Here is a 27718-nt window from a genome sequence, read left to right as displayed (position 1 = left end):
ATAATTAAATAAGGCTATAGGCTATATTATATAATATATATCATCACACTATGACCAACAGTACCGGAGACATGCGGGGGAAACCGCGGGGCGCAGCTAGTACTGAATACATTTAAAGGTCATTCCTTTACATACGTACTTAGAGTTTATTCCTTACCAACCTAAAAATACAAATCTTAGCTCTTAATAAAGATATTTGTATTGTAACCCTTCAGTGTATTATAATCGGTAAACAATCGACCGTACAATACTTGCCTCTGTCAAGGTGTGTGACCCAATTTATGTGAAACGAGCCCTGCATTAAAATCTGCACGAGTTAACATAAACCTGTAGGGGCGTTTATCTGAATATGATAAGTGAAATGTTTTCGTTATAATATGTTTTAATATTATACGCACATGCTCCAATGGCAAGAAGAGTCAGGTAATTGCCCAATTCTTATATAAGAGTGAGCTAAATGTATACGTAAAGAAGAAGATTTACTAACGACTGTGTTATCAAAAAAATTAATGAATATTATTGGTCTATTACCCATCTATCCTTTTGATAAGTTATCAGTGTTCACGTAAACATCTTTCGAGGCCTTACGTCGCGTATTCTGCTAGAGATCTTCCCTTTTTCGATGGAAGAATCACGCTTTCCTTAATACCTGGTACATTTCCTAAACTATTTGACACATTTAAACAAGAACAAGGTTGCACAACTATTAATAAAAACACTTGAAAACAGTAATAAGAGCGCCACAGTCGTACTTGACAGTAATGATGCTATTCCGAGTCAGTCATTTAGAGGTCAACAGATCCCACAGTTTTTGTTCGTATGTCGAGTTTCTACGGACTATTCAGTTCTTATTTTGAAATCATATACGCTCCCTCCTCGCTTTCTTAGTCTATTCATGGTATAGCTTTAATTAAGACGTATAAAGAAGTGAGAACCGTGTATACGCGACAGATTTAAAATAATAGTCATTATACTAAATAAAAGAAAAACTTGAATCTGTACCAAAAAGGCATAATTTAGGTATAAAAAATATCAATTAAATATATATTTTTTAAGCTATTGCATAGCTTCTATCGCGGGCCTTGAGCGCGGCGACCAAATATAAAAATTCCGTAACGAAAAAACCTAACACCCACTTCAACCGGCACAGCGATGCGATGCTATGCAATAGCTTTACCGCGGCAGTCCTCGAGTGCCACACGTATTTTTTTCTACACGTATGTTTCTGTCTTATTGTGTTTATAGCCTATACTTTATAGATGTCGTAAACACAGATTTCAATAAGTATAATAAAAGGTGGCAAAACATAACAGCTAGAAATGGGTCATATCTCTAAAAAATAAGTACCAACTACGATGGTACAGGTATTTGAATAATACATGAGACCGACAATAGGATGTTTTTGCCTAAAGCTTATTCGTGGGAATTACATCCATATACCGTTTGGAAGTTTTCCAATGTTTATTTAATTAATGTTGAATAATATTTTGATACTCGTATGCCTAAGATGGTATTATTTCGTAGGGTTGATTCATTTGATAATGAGCGCTATATGTATACGATAATAGGCTTTAATTATAAAAAGCCGCGCACACGAGCTTTCTCTGGATAAAGACCGATTTCATGTTTTTGGTATGTTATTGTTTGTCTTTGGAATAAGTAGCTTTCCACAAGTAAAATAATTGTCAAAATCAGTTCAGTAATCCAAGAGCTATTTCTATCAAATGAAAAAGTGTATGCATAAATCATCGCACTAACGATTTCACTAGAAGTTGCATTCGTTTTACACAAAATCTATATAATAATTGAAATATTATACAATAAATTCATAACTTTATTAATCATTACTTTCTTCCTGATTCCATGGCATTATTTACCTACCCAGGCAAACATTTTTATTCTTTCGTTCGGCGTAGCACGTACGTGCACAGCTACGTAGATATTAATCATCCTAAAAGAGTGAGCTATCAATGCAAAAAGCACTGTTAAAATCAAACAGATAGTTCTGGAGATAAGCGTGTACAAACTAACGAAATGATTTATTGTTTTCTAGTAGAATCGATACGAGAAATATTTCTGAATTTTTTTTATTTCATTCAAATTTAGAAAATACATATTATTTACTACTTCAAATTACTATGGTAAAGTATTATTTTAGTTCCATGATAAACTTACTTGTCTTTTTTTTATTAAATAAAGGTATATTAATTTTAAATTTGATACGAATGGCATATTTTTAATTTTAATTTATTTTGTGATTTATTATCCGTTCTATCCTTAGCTAAGCTACTATTAGTACATTACGTACTTATACTTTAGGTAGAGCTATGCACTAATGCAAAACCAGGCAGCCTTATCGCTCAAAGCAATCTCTTTCAGGTAAGGTGAGCGTAATGAAGTAGTTTATATGGAAGAGATTATATTATCGTTATCAAGGTTTAATCTTACATCAATAAAATGAAAATAGTGTAGTTTTTTTTAGCTAAGCTTTTTCGATATATATAAGCCCAGCCATACTCTTATATAAAAATAGTTTGTATACCAGATAAAATTTAATTACCTAGAGGGATACAAAATTTGAGCCGATTCTGTTTACAAAATAACTACTCATCTTTTATCATCATCATCAATTAATATAAACAACATTATTTGACTGAAATATAACCTGTAAATCTACGTTTGTCTATATGTTTGTTCTTCAAAAATACGCAAAACAGATAAGCTCAAATAATAATTAATATGCCTAATAGAAAAGATAAAACTCGAAGGACGGCTTCCTGTCTAATCATAAAATATAACACCCAAAAGTAAATATTTCAAAAACAACACCTGTTTTAATTTCATTAACGGATTACCACTTCAAAGATTTAAAATATTAAACGCTCTGGAAAAATTTCAAAAGGTCTAAATCAATTTGTTCCATAAGCCGCTTTATGAGTCGTAAAAACGAATACTTAAGTACTGCGGCGGTTCTTGCGTGTGTATAAATATTAAAACTATTTGCTTCGTTGCGAAATTTGTGAAAATATTTTATAACTTTATTTTGTGAGGCGCCGAAAGTGTTGCAATGTATTACGTCTAAATCTAAATGAGACGTTGGCCTAAATCTACAGACTGACTAGTTTACATTTAACTAACTTTAAATTTAATTTATATTATGTTGAAATTACAAATATGTACTTATAAACCTGAAGAGTTTGTTTGCTTGAACGCGCTAACCTCAAGAAACACGATACTGATTTGGAAAATTATTTCACTATTAGATAGGCCATTATCGAGGAAGGCTATAGGCTATAGGTATATCATCACGGTAAGACCAATAGAAGCGGAGCAATGCGGGTAAAACCGCGGGGCACAGCTAGTAGTTATTTAAATTACGTCTACGTGCAAATTATTTATTTATTTATTTATTTATTTATCCTTTATTGCTCTTAGATAACTTAAATATGAACTTAATCTAATTATAAATTAAAACAAATGGCGGTCTTATCGCTAAATAGCGATTTCTTCCAGACAACCGGAGTACCTACGGAAGGAAATTAGTTAGAGGAGAGGGATAGGGCAGAGCATAAATAATTGTGAATAGGTAACTATTTTTTTTGGTATTTTAATAAAAATATTCCCACTAACAGTTAATTAAGATGAATCTATCGTGACTAACAAAATACTATCCATCAACAGAACGGTTAACGTTTTTTATACAGATTTAAATAAATGTCCTATTTTTTTATTTAATATATAAATTAAAACATCCATACTAATATTATAAATGCGAAAGTAACTCTGTCTGTCTGTCTGTTACTCAATCACGCCTAAACTACTGAACCAATTTTCATGAAATTTGGTATGGGATATTTTGATACCCGAGAAAGGACATAGGCTACTTTTTATCCCGGGAAAATGACGCAATCCCGGAAATCCCACGGGAACAATGCGGGTTTTTCTTTGACTGCGCGGGCGAAGCCGCGGGCGGAATCCTAGTAGGTAATATTCATGTATAAAAATGTTCACTTTTACAAGCGGTGTTAAAGGCAATACGATTTAACCATATTATTTAACTTCGATTAAATTGTATGTTTCGTAGATATTATGTATAATCGTACATACAGGCATTATAGAAAGGAATAAAATATTTATTCTTAAATTTGTGGTATCTAAGTTATTACTGAAGAAAGGCAATGGATGTACACAGTTGTGTTATTTATTTCTGTTGCAGAACTAAGCGCGGTTAGTTTTAAAACTGCTATATCTTACTTCATAGTTGAATTGTAGTTGCAAGTATAAAATGCTAACAATCAATAATTTCATGAAATATTAGCTTTCCGGCTTTGCAGTGTCATAGAAAACCCGCATAGTTCCCATACCCGTAGGATTGTCAGAATAAAATCTATCTTATGTCCTTTCTCAGATCTTAAACTATAACTTAATAAAAAATTTAATACAAATCGGTTTAGATTTTCCGGAGTGAAGAAGAGACAGTCAGAGCTACTTTCCCATTTATAATTATTTTTCTTAGGGATTTTTAGCTGAATACGAAATCCCGGGTAATCTGGATTTTCCTAATTGTTATAAAAAGTAGCCTTTTCAACTTATCCACTGTTCAAATTAAACATTAATTTCATTCGTATCATAACTCTTCGATTAGGCAACAATAAAATGAATGAAAACGCACGATTGACCTCCATTGTTTCTACGTTCAATAAAACTCAGGTAGTCTTTACTCATAGATTCCGTAACATTAAAATTCATTGAAAGTAATGAACCGTTCGATTCAGAGACAATTTAAAAATAAATTTCCTTTCTTGCAAGCTTGGATTCGCTAATTGCTTTGTCGGCCGTTTCTTTTCTGGACTACGGGTGGCAACCGACCAGTGATTATGTGTTTTCGTTTTTTAGAAGCCTATAAATCTAGGTCTTATATAGATAGATTTATATGGGTGAAACTTGAAGCTTCTATACTAAATTGGGTAAAGAAAAATGACAATTTAGAGGTAAAGAATACGGAATAAATATTATAAATGCGAAAGTAACTCTGTCTGTCTGTCTGTTACTCAATCACGCCCTACTGAACCAATTTGCATGAAATTTGGTATAGAGATATTTTGATACCCGAGAAAGGACATAGGATAGGTTTTATCCCAGAAATCCTACGGGAACGGGTTTTTCTTTGAAAACGCGGGCGAAGCCGCGGGCGGAAAGCTAGTACGGAATAAATTAAACAGGACCTGAAATGGTAAAGTGCGGTTTATGGTTCTTGTAAACCAATTCGATTTATCCTTATTACTTGCTTACTTACCTTTAGCTACAATTTTTTATACAGAAGATAAAACTTTAGTAGCCAGAGGTCGTGGGATCGATTCCCACCCAGGGCAAATGTTGGTGTGATGAACATCGATGTTCACTCTGTGTCTGAGTGTTAATAATTATATCTTATATATAAAATTATCGTGTCACAATGTTAGTCTGCATACTCCTCCGAAACGGGTGGACCGATTCTCATGAAATTTTCTGTGCATATCGGGTAAGTCTGAGAATCGGCCAACATCTATTTTTCATATGTACCACGGGCGAAGCCGGGGCGGACCGCTAGTATCTATATAAGTATTTATTTAAAATTGTATATGTATGTTTATTAGCCATTTGGTTTCCATAACCATGCGAATGCTTAGTATGGGATCAGATCGTGCTGTGTGTAAAATATATATCCTGAAAAATATTGATTTATTATAATTTATTTATAATTTATTATAATCTAATACCGTTAAGTAATAAGAAGAATAAATAATATAATATTCGTGTGAAAAATAGTATACGATTTATGCATGTAATATGAATCCTTAGCACTCAAGGAGTTTAATACTTTTCGACAATCTAATAAAAAAAGCTGTTATGGTTACCGGTTTATAAGCTGCGTAGCATTTTCGTAGCGAATTTCCCTTTTATTTTAGTACGCCTTGGTTTCACAACCAACCTTTTAGAATTGATTTTTAAGCTATTGCATAGCTTCTATCGCGAGCCTTGAGCGCGGGGACCGAATCCAGAAATTCCGTAACGAAAATACCTCACGCTCCCCACTCCGACGGACACGGAGGTGTGGCTTGAAGGCATAGCATGCAATAGCTTTACCGCGACAGTCCCCGAGTGCCACACGTCTTTTTTTATTTAATAGAATACATTATCCTCTAAAAATTAGTTTTTTTTTTCAAGATTTTTCTAATTAGGGTCTTTTAATTGTAGCGTGATATTAAGCCAAAGTCGATTAATGAACTTTCTAACACAAAATCAATTCAATGTGAACCAATAATATCTGCGATCAAATAGTAAATAATAAATCAATACTTCAGCTTTATTATATTCTCTATATTATCTTCTTCATATGTATCAAATTGACGTGTCACAAAGTTACTTACCATACTCCTTCGAAACGGCTGCACCGATTCTCATGAAAATTTGTGTGCACATCGGGTAGAACAAGAGAATTAGCCAACATCTTTTTTTCATACCCGTAAGGTATACGAGTAAGGCAGAACAACGTTTGCCGTTACATCTAGTATATACATAAAATTCTCGTGTCACAATGTTAGTTACCATACTCCTCAAAAACGGCTAGTCCAGATTCTAGATAGATTCTAATGAAATTTTGTATGCCTATTGGGTAGATCTGAGAATGGGCTAACATCTATTTTTCATACCGCTAAGACCTAAGTGTAAAGCGTAAGGCAGAACAACGTTTGTCGGGACAGCTAAAATATTATATTTTAGTCAGTTTACTAGCTTCACTAAAGCCTTGTCTACACCACAAAGTACCGATATACCACAGATAATATTATATCGTTATTTAAACCGTTACCTAACTGTTATAACGATAATTGTCGATAATCGGTGCACATGAGCTGTTCTCAATTGTTATTATATCGTTGTTAGGCTTTAAGTGAGCGATATTATGTTTCGTAATACGTTATTGATTTAGAATAATTATTAGAGGTTCAGTTATTATTAATTATCGCTATTATAATTGTAATTTAATCATCATCGTATTCAGATTACTTCTAGTAATTAGAAAAGAACGTCTTCTGTCTCTAAAATAGTTCAAGTTATAAACAAATGTTAAGTGGAAAAGTTGTAGAGAATTGAATTATCTACAATATTGATAATAAATACAAAGAGCGTAAAACCCATAAAAAACGTGAAATCGATTTTTGTGACCTCAAATACCCCTGATTTTTATACTTGCGACCATCCAATTAATGTGAATTTTGCAATAAGCTTTGAGATGCCAGAATACAAGTTTTTATGTGATAATACACTGGCTGTCTCGATTTTCCGAGATTTGCAACTAATTGGTCCTAAAATGACTGCATTAGATATATTTTTATAAACTCTGTTTCAGCTATACCTATATAGGATTGTTTATCCTCCAAAAAGAAATTTCATATTATATGTTTGTAAATTACATACCTTAGATTGGTATGTGATTTACATTCATATAGGTATGTATATAAAAGTAATAAACATTACCAACCCTAATTATACAAAGTCAACATTCAATACAATAAACACAGTACCAAATACATAACCACAATAGCTGGTAAATTGCTTCAGAACACTATCATTTACTTGTCAATAGTTTGATAAGGCCAAGTTGAATTTATTATGGTCTTTGAATAGAGGTTGAATTGTGAAACAATATTTGGTATGTTTGTTTAGGGTTAGAAGGGAGTGACAGCGGGCTTAAAAGCGAATTATATAATCATACGAGCAATTTTAATGTACTACTAGTACAATTTTTATGTTCAGCCCGCGGCTTCGCTCGCGTGGTGAAAGGAAATTTCCCTTGGGAATGATATGTTTCACTCCGCTTAAAAGTACACTTGTCATTTCCTAGCTTTCTATCTCCTGCAGACACAAAATCATACGATAAAGTCGCTCCGTTTCGACGTGAAAGAATGGCATTATACAAACCTTCATACTAATTATTATACATACGGATAAGGATGGTGAGGATTACTTTGTTATAGTTAATTAAAAAATTACAAACCATTAAAAAAAACAAGTTGACTCACCGCTGTGTAGTGTGTATATTATTTTTATTTCCCTCTGTAATAATATATCTGATAAATTATAATAATAAGGTAACTGTCTCACAGTATTAAAATAAATCTCATTTGTTCCAGAATGCAGAAGCACCGAAAATCAAGATAACACCCAGCCAATTCAAAAAACAATAATGACTATAAACTTAAGTGCGTTATGTGAACAGCAAACGTGTCGTTAGTGCCAAAACAATGTTTTGCTGTAAAGAACTAAAGCTACTCTATGCCACTGTTGTTCTGTTGCTAGAAGCGGAAATGTTAGTGAACACAGGTGCTATGGAGTCGAAGTCTTCCATTTACGTGACGCAGAATCCGAACGATTTGACCTCGTTGGAACTGTGCGCGGCTAGAAATCAGCAGAGATTGGGCAGTGTGTTTGGTAATTTTACAAGACATCATAAAAAGGGTAAGTTTTTTTCTCCTTATATTTTTTTTATACCTAGGATTAAAACTAAACGTTTTATAAAATCAGTTGGAAAGCCATATTTTAACATATATATAGCTATAGTGTATCCTTTGTATACAATTATAATTATAATTTATGTGTTATTTTGCTGAATAAATGAATTATGAATTATGAATTATAGGTGAACATTTGCGAAAAAATATATTTTGTAAAGTTTTCTTCGTAGCAAGATGGTATGAAAAAAGGAATGAACTAAAAGTATTGATCAAACACAATATGAATAATTATAAGTTCAACAAAGCAATTATAATTGGCCGATTTAAAACCAATTTGAGGCAATTAATGAATAATTGCCGAAATGGAAAAAATAAAGTATTATTTTTGACTGTGTTTTGGAAACAAGAAAACAATTGTATTCTGAAAGTATAAAAAAAGTTTATTCATGGCCTATTTTGTTTTAATTAGCAACGTTCTAAGAACATGTTTTCCTTTTTATGCCATATTTTTGTCTACCCGTTCATTAATTCTTATCACTGTCTTGTCCCTCTCTATGTATGCTTAAATCTTTAAAACTGCGCAACGAACTTTGCGGTTTTTTTTGGAGTGATTCTCGAGTAAGATTTTCGTATATAGTTGGATAAAGCAGGCAAAGCCGCGAGCTGAGAGCTAGTATACTACCTACACAAAAATTTAACTTACAATAACCGCATGGCCTGAAAACACTTAATTTTTATGACCCAAATAAATCACACATCTAATAACTCCTAAGCTATCGTAATTATAGTTTCCAAGTAAACCTTGGGAATAAACACTTCAATGTTCCAACCCTCATTAATAAAAAAGTATTATGTTTCGTTAATAATGAACCTGTAGTAATTAATGAATAAAACTGAATACCACTCAATCAACTCAAGGAATCGTGAAGCGTATGATTAAAATACAAATTTAATACACTTTATGATAAAACATTCATTTAATTGGAGTTGATATTGACGGGGCATGGTAATTGAAAAATGGAAGTTTAAGTTTAAAATTGACAATAAGGATAGGGGTTAGTCTTTTATCGATACATTACTAAGAAAACATACAAAATAAAACTATATTGATGGTATTGCAATTAATATTTAACACCTATAATACTACTAGCGGTCCGCCCCGGCTTCGCCTGTGGTACGTCTACATGTTTAAACTATCCTTTCTCTCAAGTTAGATCGAACTGCATATGGTGTGCGAATTTTATTATAATCGGTTAAGTGGTTTAGGAGTCCATTGAGGACAAACATTGTGACACGAGATTTATATATATATTAAGATATGAGTAGATGCAATCTTAATTGCAGTGGACACTAATTTTATCCATTGGAATTAGTCACAAATATACGATCGTACAGAAAATAAAATGTATTAATAATTTTAACGACAAAAATATTGTTTGGAATACTATCTAACATAAGACTTCTAAATGATTCGGTCATTTAATTTGCTTATGCAAAAATATATGCATAAAAAAGTTTAATTTTGTCGTTTAATTTTGCAACATGATAACAATAAACTATAATGTGTAGTAACATCCAAATTCGAGATAAAAAAACTACATTAAAAATTAAAATACAGAATAAAAAATGCAGTATTATTATTATATTTATGAGTAATATTAAATGAAAATATGAGCGACCAGCGAAATAATTCAGTGTATTTTTATTAATATTAAATTACAATGTGACCCAATTACTTTGCTGGTACCTTAACGATCATAATATATTAAACACATTCTGGTCGATCCATTGTACTTACTGCCATTCTTTATACTATGGTACTACTTTAACAGATTGGCGTGTTTAATAATAATAAAGGAAAGAAAGCAAGTCACTATCAGTAATTGATCGATGGCTCCCAATCCTCTCTTTTATAGCGCTCATCATATTAAATAGAAAATCTTTAATAAACTTGTTATTACAGGTCATAGAAGAAGGACAACATCAACGAGTACAACCACAGAACCAGCAATGTATTCAACAACAGATGATCATACCAATGCCTACACAATAAGTGCATATACCACTACACATCTAAAACTACCCAAACCTCTTCGACTATCCGCCACTCTATTAGATAATGATTATACACATAATATAGATAACATAGATAATATAATTGAAGAAAATAAAGAAATTAAACGTGATAAACATCACAAACACGACAGATTATCAGATAAAGAAGTAGCGTTAGAAATGGATGAAACAGCAATGTCGAAATCATTGAATAAAGTAAAGAAAATGTATAGAGACTCGACTGCATCAGCAGTAAATAAATTAAGTGGTAAAAGTAGTAAAAATGGTATATTTTTGACTGAAAATTGTACAACAGTTATAGCTCAGATAGGAACCACAGCTATATTGCATTGTGAAGTTAGCGATATTACTGAAAACACGGTAAGTAGTTGAACCTTTTTCATTTTTCATAATATAAATTATGTATATAGTTTTAAAAAAGACATTGCCCTGTTGTTTGTATTGAGAGACTCTTCTATAAATTTAAAATAACATCTTAACAAAGTCAACAACAAATATTATAACATTTATTTCAAACGTAAACATTTTGTACATCTTTTTCTGAGCACACATTAAATTGGATAAGCTTCAAGAGAAAACCTTTAAAGTCTCCCAAAAGGTCATATCTGTCTTGTAACAGAAATATATGGCCCATTCTTTATTTGCTTTTAAGCGAATTTCTTATTTCGTGTACTTAAGAATAAGAGTGAGTTTTATTTACTATCTGTAGATGTAGATGTTTAATAGAATTTTCAATGTTACCGGGTATACACGATTATTATATGATTTTCTTGTTAATACATTCATACAGGGTAAAATAACATTGATCTTCTTGAACAAACAATTTGGTAAAGTCCAGTTATGTACGGAAAATTGAACATAAATATTTGTTCTGAAATTCGAACGATTTACGATGAAATTTAAGTTCCTGTTTGTATGGCAAAATTATAATGATGAAGATTTTGTTTGTATCCTCAAAACGATTGCGATGGCTGGGGAGTTACCATGATATTGTCTTAAAGCAGTATTACTTCCAGAGTGAGAAAGTGATGGCGCTAAACTTATATTATATTTTTCCACTATGAAATTAATACTGCTATAAGACGTTATGATAACCTGCCTGATATTATAAAGAGTAGGTGTCTTACAGCAGTATTATTTCCAGTGATGGCACTAGACGACTTTAGCTTATAGCTCAGTCATTTTATCACACTTGTATTAATACTACTTTAAACCCGTTATAAAGAGCAGGAATAGTAAAGTTACTGTTATTTGTGAAAATACCGTACATAATCCTTATCAAAAGTTGCAATCTTCTAGTATACAGGGTTACTTGTAAAACACCGGCAACCTCGCAGGACAAGATAGCTAACATCATAAGTAACAACATTTGTTCTACGACTTTTGATAATTTGTTAGATTTTATTTTCATACAAAAATAAATATTCATTTAATTTTCCGTCTGAATATTATAAACTCTACGCCTCCCAAAAATTACGTAAACAAAAAGCGAACGAGAGGGGGAAGGGGGCGTCGCGTCGTCCATCCGATAATTAATAGAACATAGACTTACAAATGTAAGGAGAGTACAATAAAAGTTTAAAAAATCATTTAAAAATAATTTATTGCGTTATGCCAAAAGTCGTAGAACAAATGTTGTTACTTATGATGTTAGCTATCTTGTCCTGCGAGGTTGCTGGTGTTTTACAAGTAACCCTGTATATCAAAGGATTTAACCTCTATCCTAAAACACAGTTAAACGAGAACATTCTTTCAGGTAACGTGGATCAGGAGGAAAGACTACTCATTATTGTCCGTCGGCTTAGTGACGTATAGTGCGGATAGCAGATTCTTCTCAGCTCATGGAAGACATGTTAAGGTATTTTGAACTTTCATCCATCTTGATAGAGTGCATTATTGAGATATTGAATTGGAGTTCCGATTTGTTTTAATGCATTTTCAGAAGATTCGATTTCAATTTATTAAATAATTTAAAAAATAAGTTCTTATAAGGTTGTTGCTTGTTTACCGTCACTTAACAGCTGTATTTCCTCTAAGTGGCTAAGCGGTTTTTGATTAAACAAATTTTAATGGTGAATTCAAATTATTTCGGTCGATGGTAAGAAATTCTTAATACATAAACAACATTTTGATAAAATCCATACTATATAATATAATAAATGCGAAAGTAACTCTGCCTGTCTGTCTGTTACTCAATCACGCCTTAACTACTGAACCAATTTGCATGAAATTTGGTATAGAGATATTTTAATACCCGAGCAAGGACATAGGCTACTTTTTACCCCGGGACATAGGATAGGTTTTAGCTTGGGAACGGGAACTATGCGGGTTTTTCTTTGACTGCACGGGTGAAGCCGCAGGCGGAAAGCCAGTATAAATTAATAAAATGAAAGATCCTAGAATATAAAATCTGCTAAAAGATATTTATTCGAGATAAATTACATCTATAAAATACAAAGAAATACGGTAAAGGTACATCTAACATATAAAATACATTATTGTACAAATAAGAGTGACTTTTAGATAAATATTATATTTTTGTTACATGGAAAATATCATACTCATAAAATTAAGTTACTTTTATTTTTGTAAAGCGTTTAATCTTATTTTATTGCATATACTGTGCATTACAACGATTTGCTTTGAAAAAACTATCAGCCTAACAAGTGCAATTATGTGCTTTATTTTGTGAGGCGAGAGCGTATATTCTGCCGTAACACAGTCTTAGACTAGCACGGAGTGTATAACTGCTATCGGCTACAGTAACGTACAAATAATAATTATTCTACCCACATTTACGTACACATTTTGTTTCGATCTGGTTAGTGCATGATTTGTAATAAGTTATTGTATGAAATGTTATAAGTCTTATTAAACTTGTATTAGTAAAGAATTTAATTTGGAACACAAAACGATTTAATCATAAATAAATCAATTTTATTTTTTTTTGAAGCATACTGAGATGAATTTGTTTTCAAATTGTATAGTTGTGTAGTAGTCGTCGCGAATATTTTTCTTTTTTTTTGCTAGTTGTGGTTTCAAGACTCATAATAAATATTATGTAGATTACAAAAGCAATATCCACGAATGAAAATCATTAGTGTATGTTTTATTAATGTTATTAATAAAATAATTGGCTGTAACTAGTAAAAAATATAACAATGTTTTAATATCATGTAATATAATTCAAGGTCATCAAATGTTATCTCAGTGATGTATTTGCTAGTAATCATCATCATTAAAATGGATATCGCACCCCTAGATGAAGACTCCGGTAACTCAAAAAACCAGTTTTTTCAGAAATAAAGAAAAACTGATATTTCTGCATTTAGAAAAGATATCAAAACTCTAACTTTACACATTCAAAGATAATATTTTTAGACCGTGTTGGATTAACTTGTTTGTTTATTGACTGTTAAAAACCTGAACAATATATTTTTTTTTAGTTACCGGGGTTTTGAAGTAGAAATATTGAACTTTTTTGTACACTAAGAAGAGTTAGTTTACTTTACCTGAAATTAAAATGAGTTTCACCTAAAAAAAAGCGGATTTTTGCTGAGGAGTTTTGAGTTATATTACTAGTTTTTCATTCATAAATAAATAAATAAATATTTTTTTTAAATAAAAATGCATAATATAAGAAAATTTAAATATGTATTCAAAAAATGGTACATATGAACTTATTATTACAAACTATTATTACTAATAATTACTTTTTTAATAAAATTGAGATCGTGGACTACTTATTGCTTAGCTAAAACTATACTTAATAACTATCATAACTTTCTTAAAATCACAGCAATAAGTAAATAGATGTTTATTCTAAAAAAATAGAATAAAAATTGTTAGTATTTTTGTGACCATTATTGTACCCGGGGACAAATTCCTTGAACCCTCCGATGCTTCTAGCGGGTCAGGATCCTCCTTTTTTGTGTTCAACATCTCTAACATCAATTTTCCCCGACCTTTCATAATTCTGAAAGCAAATAATGATCACATTCATTAAAAAATCAAGTAAAGTCAACCAACTAAAAAAAACAGCAAAACTTCACGATCTTACTTCGAACATTTATAACATAGAAAGAAATCAATTGAAAATGTTATAAATAATCTATTTACTTTATTATAATTGCGTATTTAACTAAACAAGCAACAATAAACAGAGTTAATCTTTTATTCAAGAAAACTGAGTTAACTCAAAATTTACGTAAATTTTCATGTAAATTAAAGTAACTCAAAATAGCCAAAAAAACATTGTGATACAATATCATCAAAACCCCTGCAAATCAAAATGAGCAGTCCTAAATATCAACGAAATTTCAGCAAAACTTGATCAACTCCAAATCCATACTAATATTATAAATGCGAAAGTATCTCTGTCTGTCTGTCTGTCTGTTACTCAATCACGCCTTAACTACTGAACCAATTTGCATGAAATTTGGTATAGAGATATTTTGGTACCCGAGAAAGGACATAGGCTACTTTATGCCCCGGGAAATAGGGAGGTGGTTTTATCCCGAAAATCACACGGGAACGGGAACAATGCGGGTTTTTCTATGACTGCGCGGGTGAAGCTGTGGGTGGAAAGCTAGTAAGAAAATAAACTTACCTTATAAACTTCACGTAAACTCCTGCAACTTAAAATGTGCAACTTTTGAAGCATCCTTCACCTGTGTCGATCGGGAATTAACTAAAGATGGCGGACTAGTCTACGGGCGGTGCGGGGCAAGGTCATTCAACTAAAGTAATGTTTCGCGCCATTTTTTCAAAATGGTGGACGATATTGTTACGTGAGTTATATCTCCGTGTAGGTACTCGATACGAGGATTTGAAAAGGCCATTAACTCAAAACGGGCACTTTTTGAGTTACCGGAGTCTTCATCTAGGGGTGCGATATGTCTAATATTTTCTAATTACATCTTTTGTTAATAATGTCATAGGTAGATAATTGATAAAAAAAACTGTTTTAATGTAATCTCCAAAAAAGAAATTTTTCGGTATAAATCATTAAAAAAGACGTTTTACAATATATATAACTATGTATAAGGCATTAAGAAAGACAAATTGCATTGTTATTTTGTAAGATTTTTAACTACTGTATGTGTACAAAAAGTTTTAATAAATAAAGTTTAATAATAATAATACTAATGGAATATCTATTGTCTACGTGACAATAGATATTCCACTCGTGCAATCAGTCAACCCGCAGGACACCTTGTGGCGGGGTGTCGGGGAGTAGCGACCCCGCGGGAACCGAGTGCTCCCGGGGGAGGCCCCTGTCTTCATCTCCGGCTCGCCTTCACCGGCCGGTCGGAGTGAAGCCTGACGAGGACAGGACCCCCACCTCTGGCTTGCCTTAACCGGCCGGCCAGAGTGGAGTCGCGAGAGCTTTTAGCTCGAAGGGTGGATGCGAAGCGTAAGTGGCGAGTGGGCACGTGATGCTGGACCCTCAGGGAGCGCGTGATCGTAGTTTAAAGTCCAGGGACGCCTCTCCACCCTTAGCTGCTCACAATATGTTGCCCCCTTGTCGCACTATTGCAGCGACTTATTTCGGGGGCCCATACAGTGAGAGGGCGAGTCACCACCTGCCAACATATTTTTACTTTCTTTTAGTAGAAAGGCAGGTGCCATAGTTTCCCATAGTCCTCAGTACCAGTCCATTTAGCATCCCAATCCATAGCCCAATCATTAAATTTCCATACCCTGCAATAGTCCTACATCGGCCGCGGACTGCCCAGGGCTGTATCTCTATAGTGCAGTCATGGGCAGGCTGCGGCTGGTGTCCCACAACACATTAAAATTCTCGAAAGGGCCTCTGCGTGTTGGATCCGTGTCCCCACGTAAGCCTTCCAAAGATCCGGGTACTGTCCTTCTGGTGGTACCCGAGTATTATGGAAATGAGAAACATAATACTAATGTTTTTAGTTGTTTGTTATTCTTTGAGAAGACGATAATTGCGGATATATTATTTTTACGATAACATGTGATGTTTCGTTTCATGAAAAATAATAATGATGTACATTGCTTTTTTTTCTTTTGATGCTATTGAATTATAATGTTTTATACGTTGTTATCGAACTCTAAGAAAAATGTAGGTCTCTTAGAAGATAGACTAAAAACTATATTCTAATTCTTGGACTCGTAAATTAAGGATATTGTAAGTTATAACACCTTTATCTATATACCATGTTAAATGCAAATAAAGGTTTTATTTATTTATAAGTAGATAATTATTGTTCTTGGAGTCTATATAGTGAGTCTATAGTCATAGTTATTAGTAATTTGTTAACTCACGTATTTTCTATTAATTTATTGCTTAATTTATTTGGGTTACAGATCGCTTAATCGATAGCGAAATCTAAAGCCACTTCGCAAGGTAAAAGGTCGATAACCTATTGTCCGCTAAAACTAATACAAACAGACTTGAATCAATAGATTGTAACTATTTTTTGGATCGTTTATTTGATCAATATTATTTCGTTTCTTTTCTATCATATATAACGCTTAAATTAATATTAATGCTTTATTCTAATGAATGTAAGTTTTATCTTTTCTTATATCATAAAGAGGAAAGATGGTATTTGTAGCGACACCTCGCTCTGAATCGCGCAAGCGAAATGTTTCGCTACAGAGCTATATATACAACTTTCCGACATCATCCATTGGGGCCTTCACGGCCGGCCAGTCGAGTAGACTGGTCGAGGATCCTCCCTTTTTCGATGGAGGAATTCCACCTTCCTTCCTCCACAGTGGTGACCCCTGACAGTTCACAACTCCTTCTGTCCATCCATGATGTCCATGCTCACCTATCCCTTCCCCGCCTACGATCACCGCCCGCCAGCCAGCGCACTCGGCTTCAAATGGAGTCCTGCCCACTACCATGTGCGATCGCGCATGCTTGGTCAGCTCCGCAGCCATCCTCACTGCACACTCCGACTCACTGGAGCATTACACGCAGCATCACCGCACTCAGTTCCGACTCACCGTGAACTAGCGGCTTCCTGTTCCGACTCACTGGAACATACCTGGCACTGGCAAGGCAATTCGTACTACGACCTCCGGTCTCGGAGGGGAGTCCTGTAGCGACACCTCGCTCTGAATCGCGCAAGCGAAATGTTTCGCTACAGAGCTATATATACAACTTTCCGACATCATCCATTGGGGCCTTCACGGCCGGCCAGTCGAGTAGACTGGTCGAGGATCCTCCCTTTTTCGATGGAGGAATTCCACCTTCCTTCCTCCACAGTATTTTCGTAAATAACGACTAAACTCAACAAACACTCTACGGATTTTTAACAATTCTTCTACGTTTGAAAATCTACATCTCAACTAACTTATGCAATTTTTATCTCAGTTCTATTCGTTTAGTAGTTTATATTTAACTCGAAGCATTGAAAGGAAGGCAATTATAAAAACAATAAACGTTAAATTCGTTCAATCCACTGTAATTACTTTGTGAAGTTCAATATAAGTTTTTGTTTTACTTGTCGACAGCATCTCGGGATTAAATGGTACAGATAATGTAATTTTATGTAATTGAGAATGCTTTTTCTTTATAAATAGTAAATATTATGAATAAAGTTTTATTTGTTTTTAAAAAGTGGTAGTAGGCACAAAATTATATTTTGACCAAAACTACTACATATATCTATCAATTAAAAAAAACATTGTTTCTATATTAAAAAATCTACCTACATTGTTACCCAGCCTAGGTAGGCAATTTTTTTTTTCATTAAATCTCAACCAACATTTAAACTAATAATTGAAATAGCATATGCTTTTGCTCTTGCTTTGTACGCGTGATAAACCGCTGGGCAGCTATAGTCAGTATTCATACAGTATTTATGAACACCCAGACGCTAGAATAACAATGTTCATTAGACAATATTTTTCCAGTGGGAACCTGAACACTTCAACTATAATTTCCCAGACAAAGCACCGTTAGTTATTTGTTAAAATTTTAGTGTAAACATCAGTAACTACAACATGATATCTCCTACCTACACTATTACTAAAAAGGATTGGATTGATCGTCTCTAATGATTTACTCTTATAACCATTTTAACACGCGATTAGAAAGGTTCTCTATCGAGGAATATAAGCTGTACAAAATATTTACTTAAAGCAATGAATACACAATTAATTTTAATAAATAGACCTTCATCCACAGAAATTTTTATGTAAGTTATGTTTATTTTTCATCTTTTCTAATGGTAACTTCTATATTGAAGTTCAACAATCGTCTACGTGGGAACATAAATAATCTATATATAATAATACCAAGACTCACATCAGAAATGTTGTTCTTAAAATTCATGATTAATCTCTCTACAGCACGGTATAAAATCAATCGTTGAGCAAGCGTAAAAAGGTTGATAACCTATCGTCCGCTAAAGTGATTACTGAAACAGGCTTGAATAAGTCGTTTCTATTTTTCGAGACGGTTATTAACTTCACAATATTTCGATTAGTACCTAAATATTTGATAGAAGAGTCTAGTGTAAGTTTGATTTATTGAAATTCATGACTTTTTTTCTTCGTGAATTTTATTATTTATTCTGATGCTCGTCACTATAAAGTGAGATGCTATACCTACGTCTTAATGGTAATTCCTCGCTATCCTCGCACATTATTGGTAGAAAAGCACCCTAAAATGTACCTGTTAACATAACATTTCTGTAACCAGGACTGGGCGTTGCACATACGCTTCGCAACATCAGCTGACGCGGGTTACTACGAGTGCCAGGTACCAACACACCCGCCAACGAGCATTTTCTTCAAACTGGTTTTAGTTGGTAAGTCAGCGTTTTTATTGAATTTGTGGTATGTCTGTAACATGACAATATGTGAGTGCTTAAAGTGATATATAATGAAAAATACATTTTATAGATGGAATAATGCTTTGTATTGTTTGGAAAATAAATGATGAATTTTGCGTTGATTTTCTGGTTAATAAATTCGGTTTAAAAAAAGTGAATAGTGAATATGTTTTATAAGTAAGTAGGTATCGAGAATAATATTGATATGTTGCTTAAATTATTAATTACACATTATTTTTAAATTAACTTCTTAAAAGTTATGTTTGAAAACCATTCTTTATAAGAAGCTAAATATGATTAAGTATATTATATGCTAAAACATATTATGTTGTTTCTACAGTATTATATTTTGTAGTCTGTAGATATTATATTATTTCTTCTATGTAATATTTTGGAGTAAGTTATTGTATGAAATTCGTCAAGTTGCGTGTCACTATTACAATATATGAGTTACATTTAAATAAATAATGCCAAGTCCTCGTTTCCTTATGAAATAACAATCTTAAGAGCTTTTTATACTATCCGATATATTATGTTAATAATAATGACTAATCTCTTATATATAAAAATGAATCGCAAAATGTGTTGGTAAGCGCATAACTCGAGAACGGCTGAACCGATTTCGATAATTCTTTTTTTATTATATTCCTTGAAGTACGAGGATGGTTCTTATGTAGATAAAACGTAAACATGTACCACGGGCGAAGCCGGGGTGGACCGCTAGTAGAGAGTAACATTAACGTATATGTTACTCCGTTGCCGCTACATAATATTATGGTGAATAGCATAGCGTGTTCTATGTCTAATTAGATTGTATTTAATTTATAAATAATTAAGTGCTATCAGACTTAAAAACCTACTGCAGAGAACAGGGCTTTTACTAAAGCTTAGAATCGCATATAAATCTATAGTAATTGAAGTCAAAGACTCTAATTAGTAAGTTTTAATAGTTTATCGAACAAAACTAAATCTTACGTAGTCGGACATGTGTAAATAGATCACGTCAGGTATCCGATATCGTATCGTAGGTTTTAAACAGACTTTCGCATAATATAATTTGCCCCTATTTCGTATACACTATATTCCCCTTATATCAAAAGTTTCTATTTGATATTCAGTAATACGAAACATAAAAGAGAATTTTCATGGTTAATTACGTAAAAATAATACAAAAGTGTATCTATAAGTGCCTATTTTAATGAAAATTTTCCGACATAAAAGTTTTGTTATTCCAAGCTAAAAATATTCTTGTACCTACGTATACTTTCTAAAGACTAATTTAAAATGGATGCCGTCGCTTGGAAAGTTTTCAGTTACGTAATATTTATATAAACGAAAATATTATTGAATTAAAATAAAAATTAAAATGAATCGCAAAATTTGTTGGTAAGCGCATAACTCGAGAACGGCTGAACCGACTTCGTTAATTCTTTTTTTATAATAACCCTTGAGTTACGAGGGTGGTTCATATTGAGATAAAACGTAAACAGGTACCACGGCCGAAGCCGGGGCGGTCCGCTAGTTAAGAATATAAAGTGTATTGCTCTCATAAATACATGTAAATATTGTATTATCGTCTTAAATTAAACAAAGATTTGAGACAATCTGTCTGGGCTCAGTTTTGTTCTGTAGAATGTTTAATTATAAACAAACAGAGAGATTTCTAGTCTAGGCGATTATAGAGGTTTATTTATGATTATATAAATTGCTTACTTTAATAGATTACAATAAATATCTAAGATTTTTTGGGGCTCTATTACATAATTATCAATTGATCAAGCTCAATTAATATTATGTAATAAAAACTTAAATGATTAGTATAATAATTATATGCGATTATTATTCCAAGAACGATGATTCTAAGAATTAATTCATGAGCATTTTCCTGTCCGTTTATACTTATTTAATAAATTATGTTTTCGTTCAATTAACGATATAATAAATGTTTTAGGATACCATATTAGGTATATTTTAATAGATTCATTAAGCTGTATTTATTTTTTTATATATACAACTAATCAATATAATATGTAATAACAATAACTGTTAGGTAACTCTACCAAAAAAAAAAACCCGGGGCGAGTGTCTATCTTCTTATATATAAAAATGAATCGCAAAATGTGTTGGTAAGCGCATAACTCGAGAACGGCTGAACCGATTTCGATAATTCTTTTTTTATTATATTCCTTGAAGTACGAGGATGGTTCTTATGTAGAGAAAACGTAAACATGTACCACGGGCGAAGCCGGGGCGGACCGCTAGTTATAGAATAATTTCTATAAACAAAGTTAAACATAGAAATAAATATTCAATTTTCCATTCAACTTAAATATACCTACCTATAGACAAGATAAAACCTATCATATCCTATCCTATCTAACTTCCTACTAATATTATAAATGCGAAAGTTTGTTTGGATGTGTGTGTGTTTGTTACTCTTTCACGCAAATACTACTGAACCGATTACAATGAAATTTAGCACACATGTCACATGTGGAGGGTAACTTGAATTAACACATAGGATAGGTTTTATCCCGGAAATCCCACGGGAACGGGAACTATGCGGGTTTTCCTTTGAAAACGTGGGCGGAAATCTAGTTATACAGGGTGGCTCTGAAATAAGTTGACAAATTATTTTACGATTTATTTTATTTTTCTTTTACACAGAATAACGGTGACTACTAAATAATAAAAAAACAGTATTATTTTAACGTAAATATCTATTTATTTTCAAAATAACCACCTTTAGCTTTAATACAAAGACTTAAACGTTTTCTGAAGTTTTCGACGATTTTCCGTACCTCCTCTTCAGATATTTTGTCCCACTCACGAGTAAGTGTTGCCTTCAGCGCGTCTACACTTCTGTGTGAAGTTGCACAGGCCCTCGCCTCTAGAATTGACCATACGCTGTAATCCATTGGATTAAGGTCTGGTGAATATGGAGGCCATTCCTTGGAACTTATGAACTCTGGGAAATGGTCCATACACCACTGCTGCACATTTGAGGCCCTGTGAGATGGAGCAGAGTCCTGTTGAAAAGTCCACGGTTGGTCGCCGAAGTGCTGCTGGCTCCAAGGAAGAACTACACTCTCCAAAATATCGCGTCGGTATATTTCTTGATTCATTTTCATACCTTTTTCTACGAAAACGAGAGGAGTTTTGCCTGTTGAGCAAATGCCACCCCAAACCTCGACTGAATGCGGTTTTTGGCGATGGGGGATAATTGCTGTGGCTCCAGGGCGACTAGAAGAGTAAATTCTATCGTTTTGGCGGTTATGAGACTGTTCAATCGTAAAAAATTTTTCATCTGTGAAAACAATATTTTTCCACGCTTCACCAGCGGAGCGCGCTTTCAGTAAGCGACATCTTTCAAGGCGTATTTTTTTATCTTTATCATCCAACCGCTGCGCTTTTCGCAGCTTGTATGCTGTTAACTTGAGCTCATTTTTAACAACTCGTTGTAACGTTGAATGACTTACACCTAAATCTCGAGCCATTTTTCTTACCTTGGCTTGTGGATTGCGGGTCAATCTTTGTTTGACGATATGTCGTAGCCTAGGCGTCCTCACAGTTCTTTTTCTGCCTCTTCCCGGACGATCACCAAGATGGCCAAGCTCATCGTAACGTTTAATAGCAGTAGAAACTAACTGCCGACTGATACCGAGAAGTCGCACTATCTCGCACTGCCGCTTACCAGCCATTATTGCACCTCGTTGAGCAGACATAGTAAAAAATAGCTAATTTTTTATTTATTCTCTTCACAATTAACGTTAAGTTGGCGCCAAAACATGTGAAAATAATAATTAAAAAACAAAAGCAACGCAGCATGTTCCATTTTTGAAATTTATTATTTTTAAATTTGTCAACGTAATTTAGAACCACAGTGTAATATAAAGTTAAAACTAGTAAAACATATTTCAATTTTTAACTAAACTAACATACTTTTGTACTAACTATACAAGTAAAACCAATCAAACAATATACAGTAAATCATAGCAAAACATATTTCAATTTTCAACTAACTTATAACTTTTTCAACAGCGGCCTACGCAGAAATAGTCGGCGAATCCGAGAAAATAATCCACGAGGGTTCCATGTTGAAGCTGGTGTGTGTCGTCAAGAGGTCCACGGAGCCACCATCCTATGTGTTCTGGTATTTTGAGAACAGGATGATCAACTATGACTTGAGTAAGTATTTATTGTATGGACTAAAATATACAGGTACCTATAGTTTAAAAAAATGATGAAATTATTGTATTGTAAGCGATCCTTGATAAGTGTACACAGTTTGTCAGTTTCATATAAACATAGGTGAAGCTAATAATATAAGCTTGTTAATGTAGTTTAAATACTAAATCACTATGTAGTATGTAGTATATAATACCATTATGTAAGCTTGGATCTGAACTACCCAACGGATTTTGATGCGGATTTTGTGGAAGTGAAACTTCTTGCGCGTTGAGAGTAAAATGTCAAGGTCACGTCATGGCAATACCGTCACGTCACGCAGGCGACGATTTTGGTATCTTTGAATCTTGCCAAAGAAGATTCACTTCTGACACGTGTGTTCGGCACACACGCTCTTTTTTAGGGTTCCGTAGCCAAAATGGCAAAAACGGAACCCTTATAGTTTCGTCATGTCCGTCTGTCCGTCTGTCCGTCTGTCCGTCTGTCACAGCCGATTTACTCGGAAACTATAAGTACTACAGTGATGAAATTTGATGGGAATATGTGTTGTATGAACCGCTACAAAAATATGACACTAAATAGTAAAAAAAAGAATTGGGGGTGGGGCCCCCCATACATGTAACTGAGGGATGAAATTTTTTTTTTCGATGTACATACCCGTGTGGGGTATCAATGGAAAGGTCTTTTAAAATGATATAAAGTTTTCTAAAAAACATTTTTCTTAAAGTGAACGGTTTTTGAGATATCAGCTCTCAAAGTCGTAAAAAGTATGTCCCCCCCCCTCTATTTTTATAACTACGGGGTATAAAATTCTAAAAAAAATAGAGGTGATGCATGCTAATTAACTCTTTCAACGATTTTTGGTTTGATCAAAGTATCTCTTATAGTTTTTGAGATAGGTTGATTTAACTGTAATTTATTATATTTGCTGCTACGGAACCCTTTGTGCGCGAGCCCGACTCGCACTTGGCCGGTTTTATTATAATAGATAGAGTGATTCAATTATAATTGCATGAACCAGCTGTCGAGTCGTTAGTACATAATGTAACTGCTTGTGCAAAAGTTAATAAGCAATTATAATCGTTTACCATCAGGCGAACCATCTCTCGATATAAAATAAGGAAGCTGGAAATTTCAAATTATTATGTTATTTCAGCACAAAATATACGCATAATAAGAGATTCTGGGAATTAATTTATGAGCCTTTTATAGGCAGTTGATACTCATTTAATAAATTATGTTGATTATGAGCAAACATAAGGATAAAATTATAGGAACAATTATTATTTTAATGATCCCAAATTATTATAATTCATGTGAAATTTAACTAATCGTATTTGCAGGTTAAGTTATAATTATTTATATAGTGTAATATATAATCGGCAAATTTGGTTTCATCGCTATGTATGATTTTTTGACAAATCGTTCCTAAAAAGTAATTATTTGACTGGATTAATAATTGCGATTTTCTTCGGATATAGTTAAAATATTGACGTTTCATACTACGTTCAATAATCGCCATATTTATTTCTGGTTAACTATATAAAAACAATACATTTTTTTATATAAAAAACGATGTTTGCAATATACAGATATCCCACCATGACCCACTTCTTTACCCAGTACATAGAAAACTTTAGTCCGAAAACTAACAATGAACGAGATTCCAGGAAGTTTGTTTATGTAAAACTTCAGGCAAAGTTACGTATTGTGTATCTAGTGTTATGCTCTTGTTCACGTTACAGTGGAATATTTCGTTTATTTTCTATAAAACTCTGGAACCTTCGAGAATTCGAAGAAGTTACAACTATTGTAACGATGTATTTATTTTTATATATTTTTAAGTTAAACTTTTTGTAATCAGACCGAATTTTTTGTTTTGTTTTGCTTTAAAAAATTGTACTTGTATTTATAAGGAGGAACGCTGGCTCTTGAGACACAGAGTTACTCTAGTTCAAGAGTCAGCGTACATATTTTTGTAAACATGGACGTATAAAAAAAGACGGACGGTATATCGCCTAAACATTGAGTGAAGCCTAGTAATGGCGGCGAAACTTCCATGTGTGTGTGCCATGTTGCCATGGCAATTACAGCTGTCCTGATGACAATGGCGGCTGTATTTTTTTCTATAAATTTTGCCGTAATAATTTTGTCATTAAAACATAAAAGAAATAACTTGCTTTCCTGTGGAATGTAATCCCTTGTGTTTTGTTATTTAAAATTGTACTGTTGCGACACCATTTAACCACGCAAGACGGCATTTTAAATATTTTTTGTGAAACAGTGACGCAGTTAATCAGTCGGTAGTTCACGACGTAATGGCGGCCGACTAGCTTACTATGGTGAGAGTGTGTGCGTGTTTATTGTCTTTACACGATCGCTAGCTTACTATGGTGGCTTCACGTTGTTTGTTCGTAATACGGCGTCCGTCTTTTTTTATACGTCCATGTTTGTAAATTGATGTTTTTGGCAAAATAAAGATTTTATTTTTTTTATTTATTTATTATTTACATCAAAGGAACTTAGAGCTAGAGCAAGAGCATTCTTTCGTGTTCTTTTAGTGTAAACGAAAACTCGTATTCAGCGTTGTTAGTATAAGAACATTGTATAGAACCTTTTTGAACGCACTAAGAACAACGAAATAATGCTCTATGCCTGTTTACCCTAAAAGAATTTGACGTAGTGGGGTTAGAATGAGCATTCGCTTGTTTGATGAAAATGCACAGTACAAGAATTTTTCGTTTATTATCTGTAAAAGTCTGGAACCTTCGAGAATTCAAAGAATTGTAGTTACTACTAGTGTAAGGATTGAATGCAAACATTTGTTCTTAAAATTGTAGCTTGGAAGGATACAGAAATGTTAATATGGAATATATAAGTTCAAGATTGAATTTAAGAAAGGTAAACGCTGGTAAATCCGTATAAAATTGAAATAAAATTTAGACATAGTATAAAACAAAGTCGCTTTCTCTGTCCCTATGTCCCTATGTCCCTATATGTATGCTTAAATCTTTAAAACTACGCAACGGATTTTGATTCGTTTTTTTTTAATAGGTATATAATTTCTGTGCCTCCAGTGAATAAGGGAGTAAGACGAGTTATTCCCTTTGGTTTTTATTGCACCATTGGATTCAGCTCGTCAAAATACACAACATATCAAAAGGTCATATCTCTAGCTGCGTCCTAACCCATTTTTTCGAATGACCCAAACGGTATAAGTAGGGTGTGATTAACGGTATAAGTTACCTTATCCATCATTTTAGGCAATCGCAAAGGAACTATTCGTCTCGAGTCAAAAGTACCCACGAACACAAAGACGTATGTGTAGTTATACTTTTTGAATAAAGACTTAATTCATTTTGTTCCATCAGTCCTAACACTATTTTAGTATAAACGCATTTGTGTCATTTTTCTAACATGAGCAAAAGGAACAACTCTTTTAGTGTCATTGGTTCAAGTGACGACATGAGACAGTTTGGCATTAATGCCGTATTGCTATTGGTCTATTAATTGAATACTGCACGGAAACAGCACACCATACCTATTCCTTATTATTTTTAAATCGTTTTTTTCAATAAATCTCCAACAACAAATCTTTATATTTTTTAAAAAAGGTATTTATCAGTTAAATTGGGATACTAATATATTTCTATGGAAATTAACTATTTTTTGCAATAGATATTAAAAATACAGTTAACACATTAAGTGCATTTAATGATATTATACTCTTTGTTTATATAAATACAGAACGATAATTGAATCATCTAAAAAAAGCCAACAAAAATGTTAAATTTTTTTTTTAAATTATCTAACTACAATAATCAAGACAATAATATTAGGTATAGTCTATAATAGTCGCATAAAAATAAGTATTTATAACCAGGCTTGACAATAATTATGAATATTGTTTTCTCCGCATATAGCGTTTTAGCCACTGTGCTTTGGTAATTTGCCTTTTTTATAGGAAAAAAATCCGCAATATCGATACTTCTTTGGTCCTGCATTTTCGTAAACATTTTATGGATACTCTGGTACCACATATTTTGAAAAAAATGGGCTATTGTCACGTAGAGTCTCTTCAAAGTGCGTGCCACAAGTCGTATTTGCATCCAAGGCACCTTCAAATCTGTGCTTAATTTT

At 33.1% G+C, this 27718-nt stretch overlaps 1 protein-coding gene across 1 annotated transcript in view; it reads left to right on the top strand.

The window, feature by feature from the left end:
* LOC149478428 (uncharacterized) overlaps nt 1-27718 on the top strand; it is a 91944-nt gene that overhangs the window by 50952 nt on the left and 13274 nt on the right. The window contains exons 2-6 of the mRNA XM_089709347.1: nt 8175-8499; nt 10459-10931; nt 12328-12429; nt 19258-19366; nt 23432-23578. Coding sequence (XP_089565473.1) covers nt 8286-8499; nt 10459-10931; nt 12328-12429; nt 19258-19366; nt 23432-23578 — 1045 coding nt within the window. The 5' untranslated portion in view covers nt 8175-8285. The remainder of the gene's footprint in view (nt 1-8174; nt 8500-10458; nt 10932-12327; nt 12430-19257; nt 19367-23431; nt 23579-27718) is intronic.

This window comes from Colias philodice, chromosome 22 (assembly GCF_061535455.1).
Source record: "Colias philodice isolate Cphi_HAF_F1 chromosome 22, ilColPhil1 Martin Lab GWU primary, whole genome shotgun sequence".
Taxonomy (NCBI): Eukaryota; Metazoa; Arthropoda; class Insecta; order Lepidoptera; family Pieridae; genus Colias; species Colias philodice.
The sequence above is the reverse complement of the archived record's forward strand: the minus strand, read 5'-3'. Positions and strand labels throughout refer to the sequence as shown.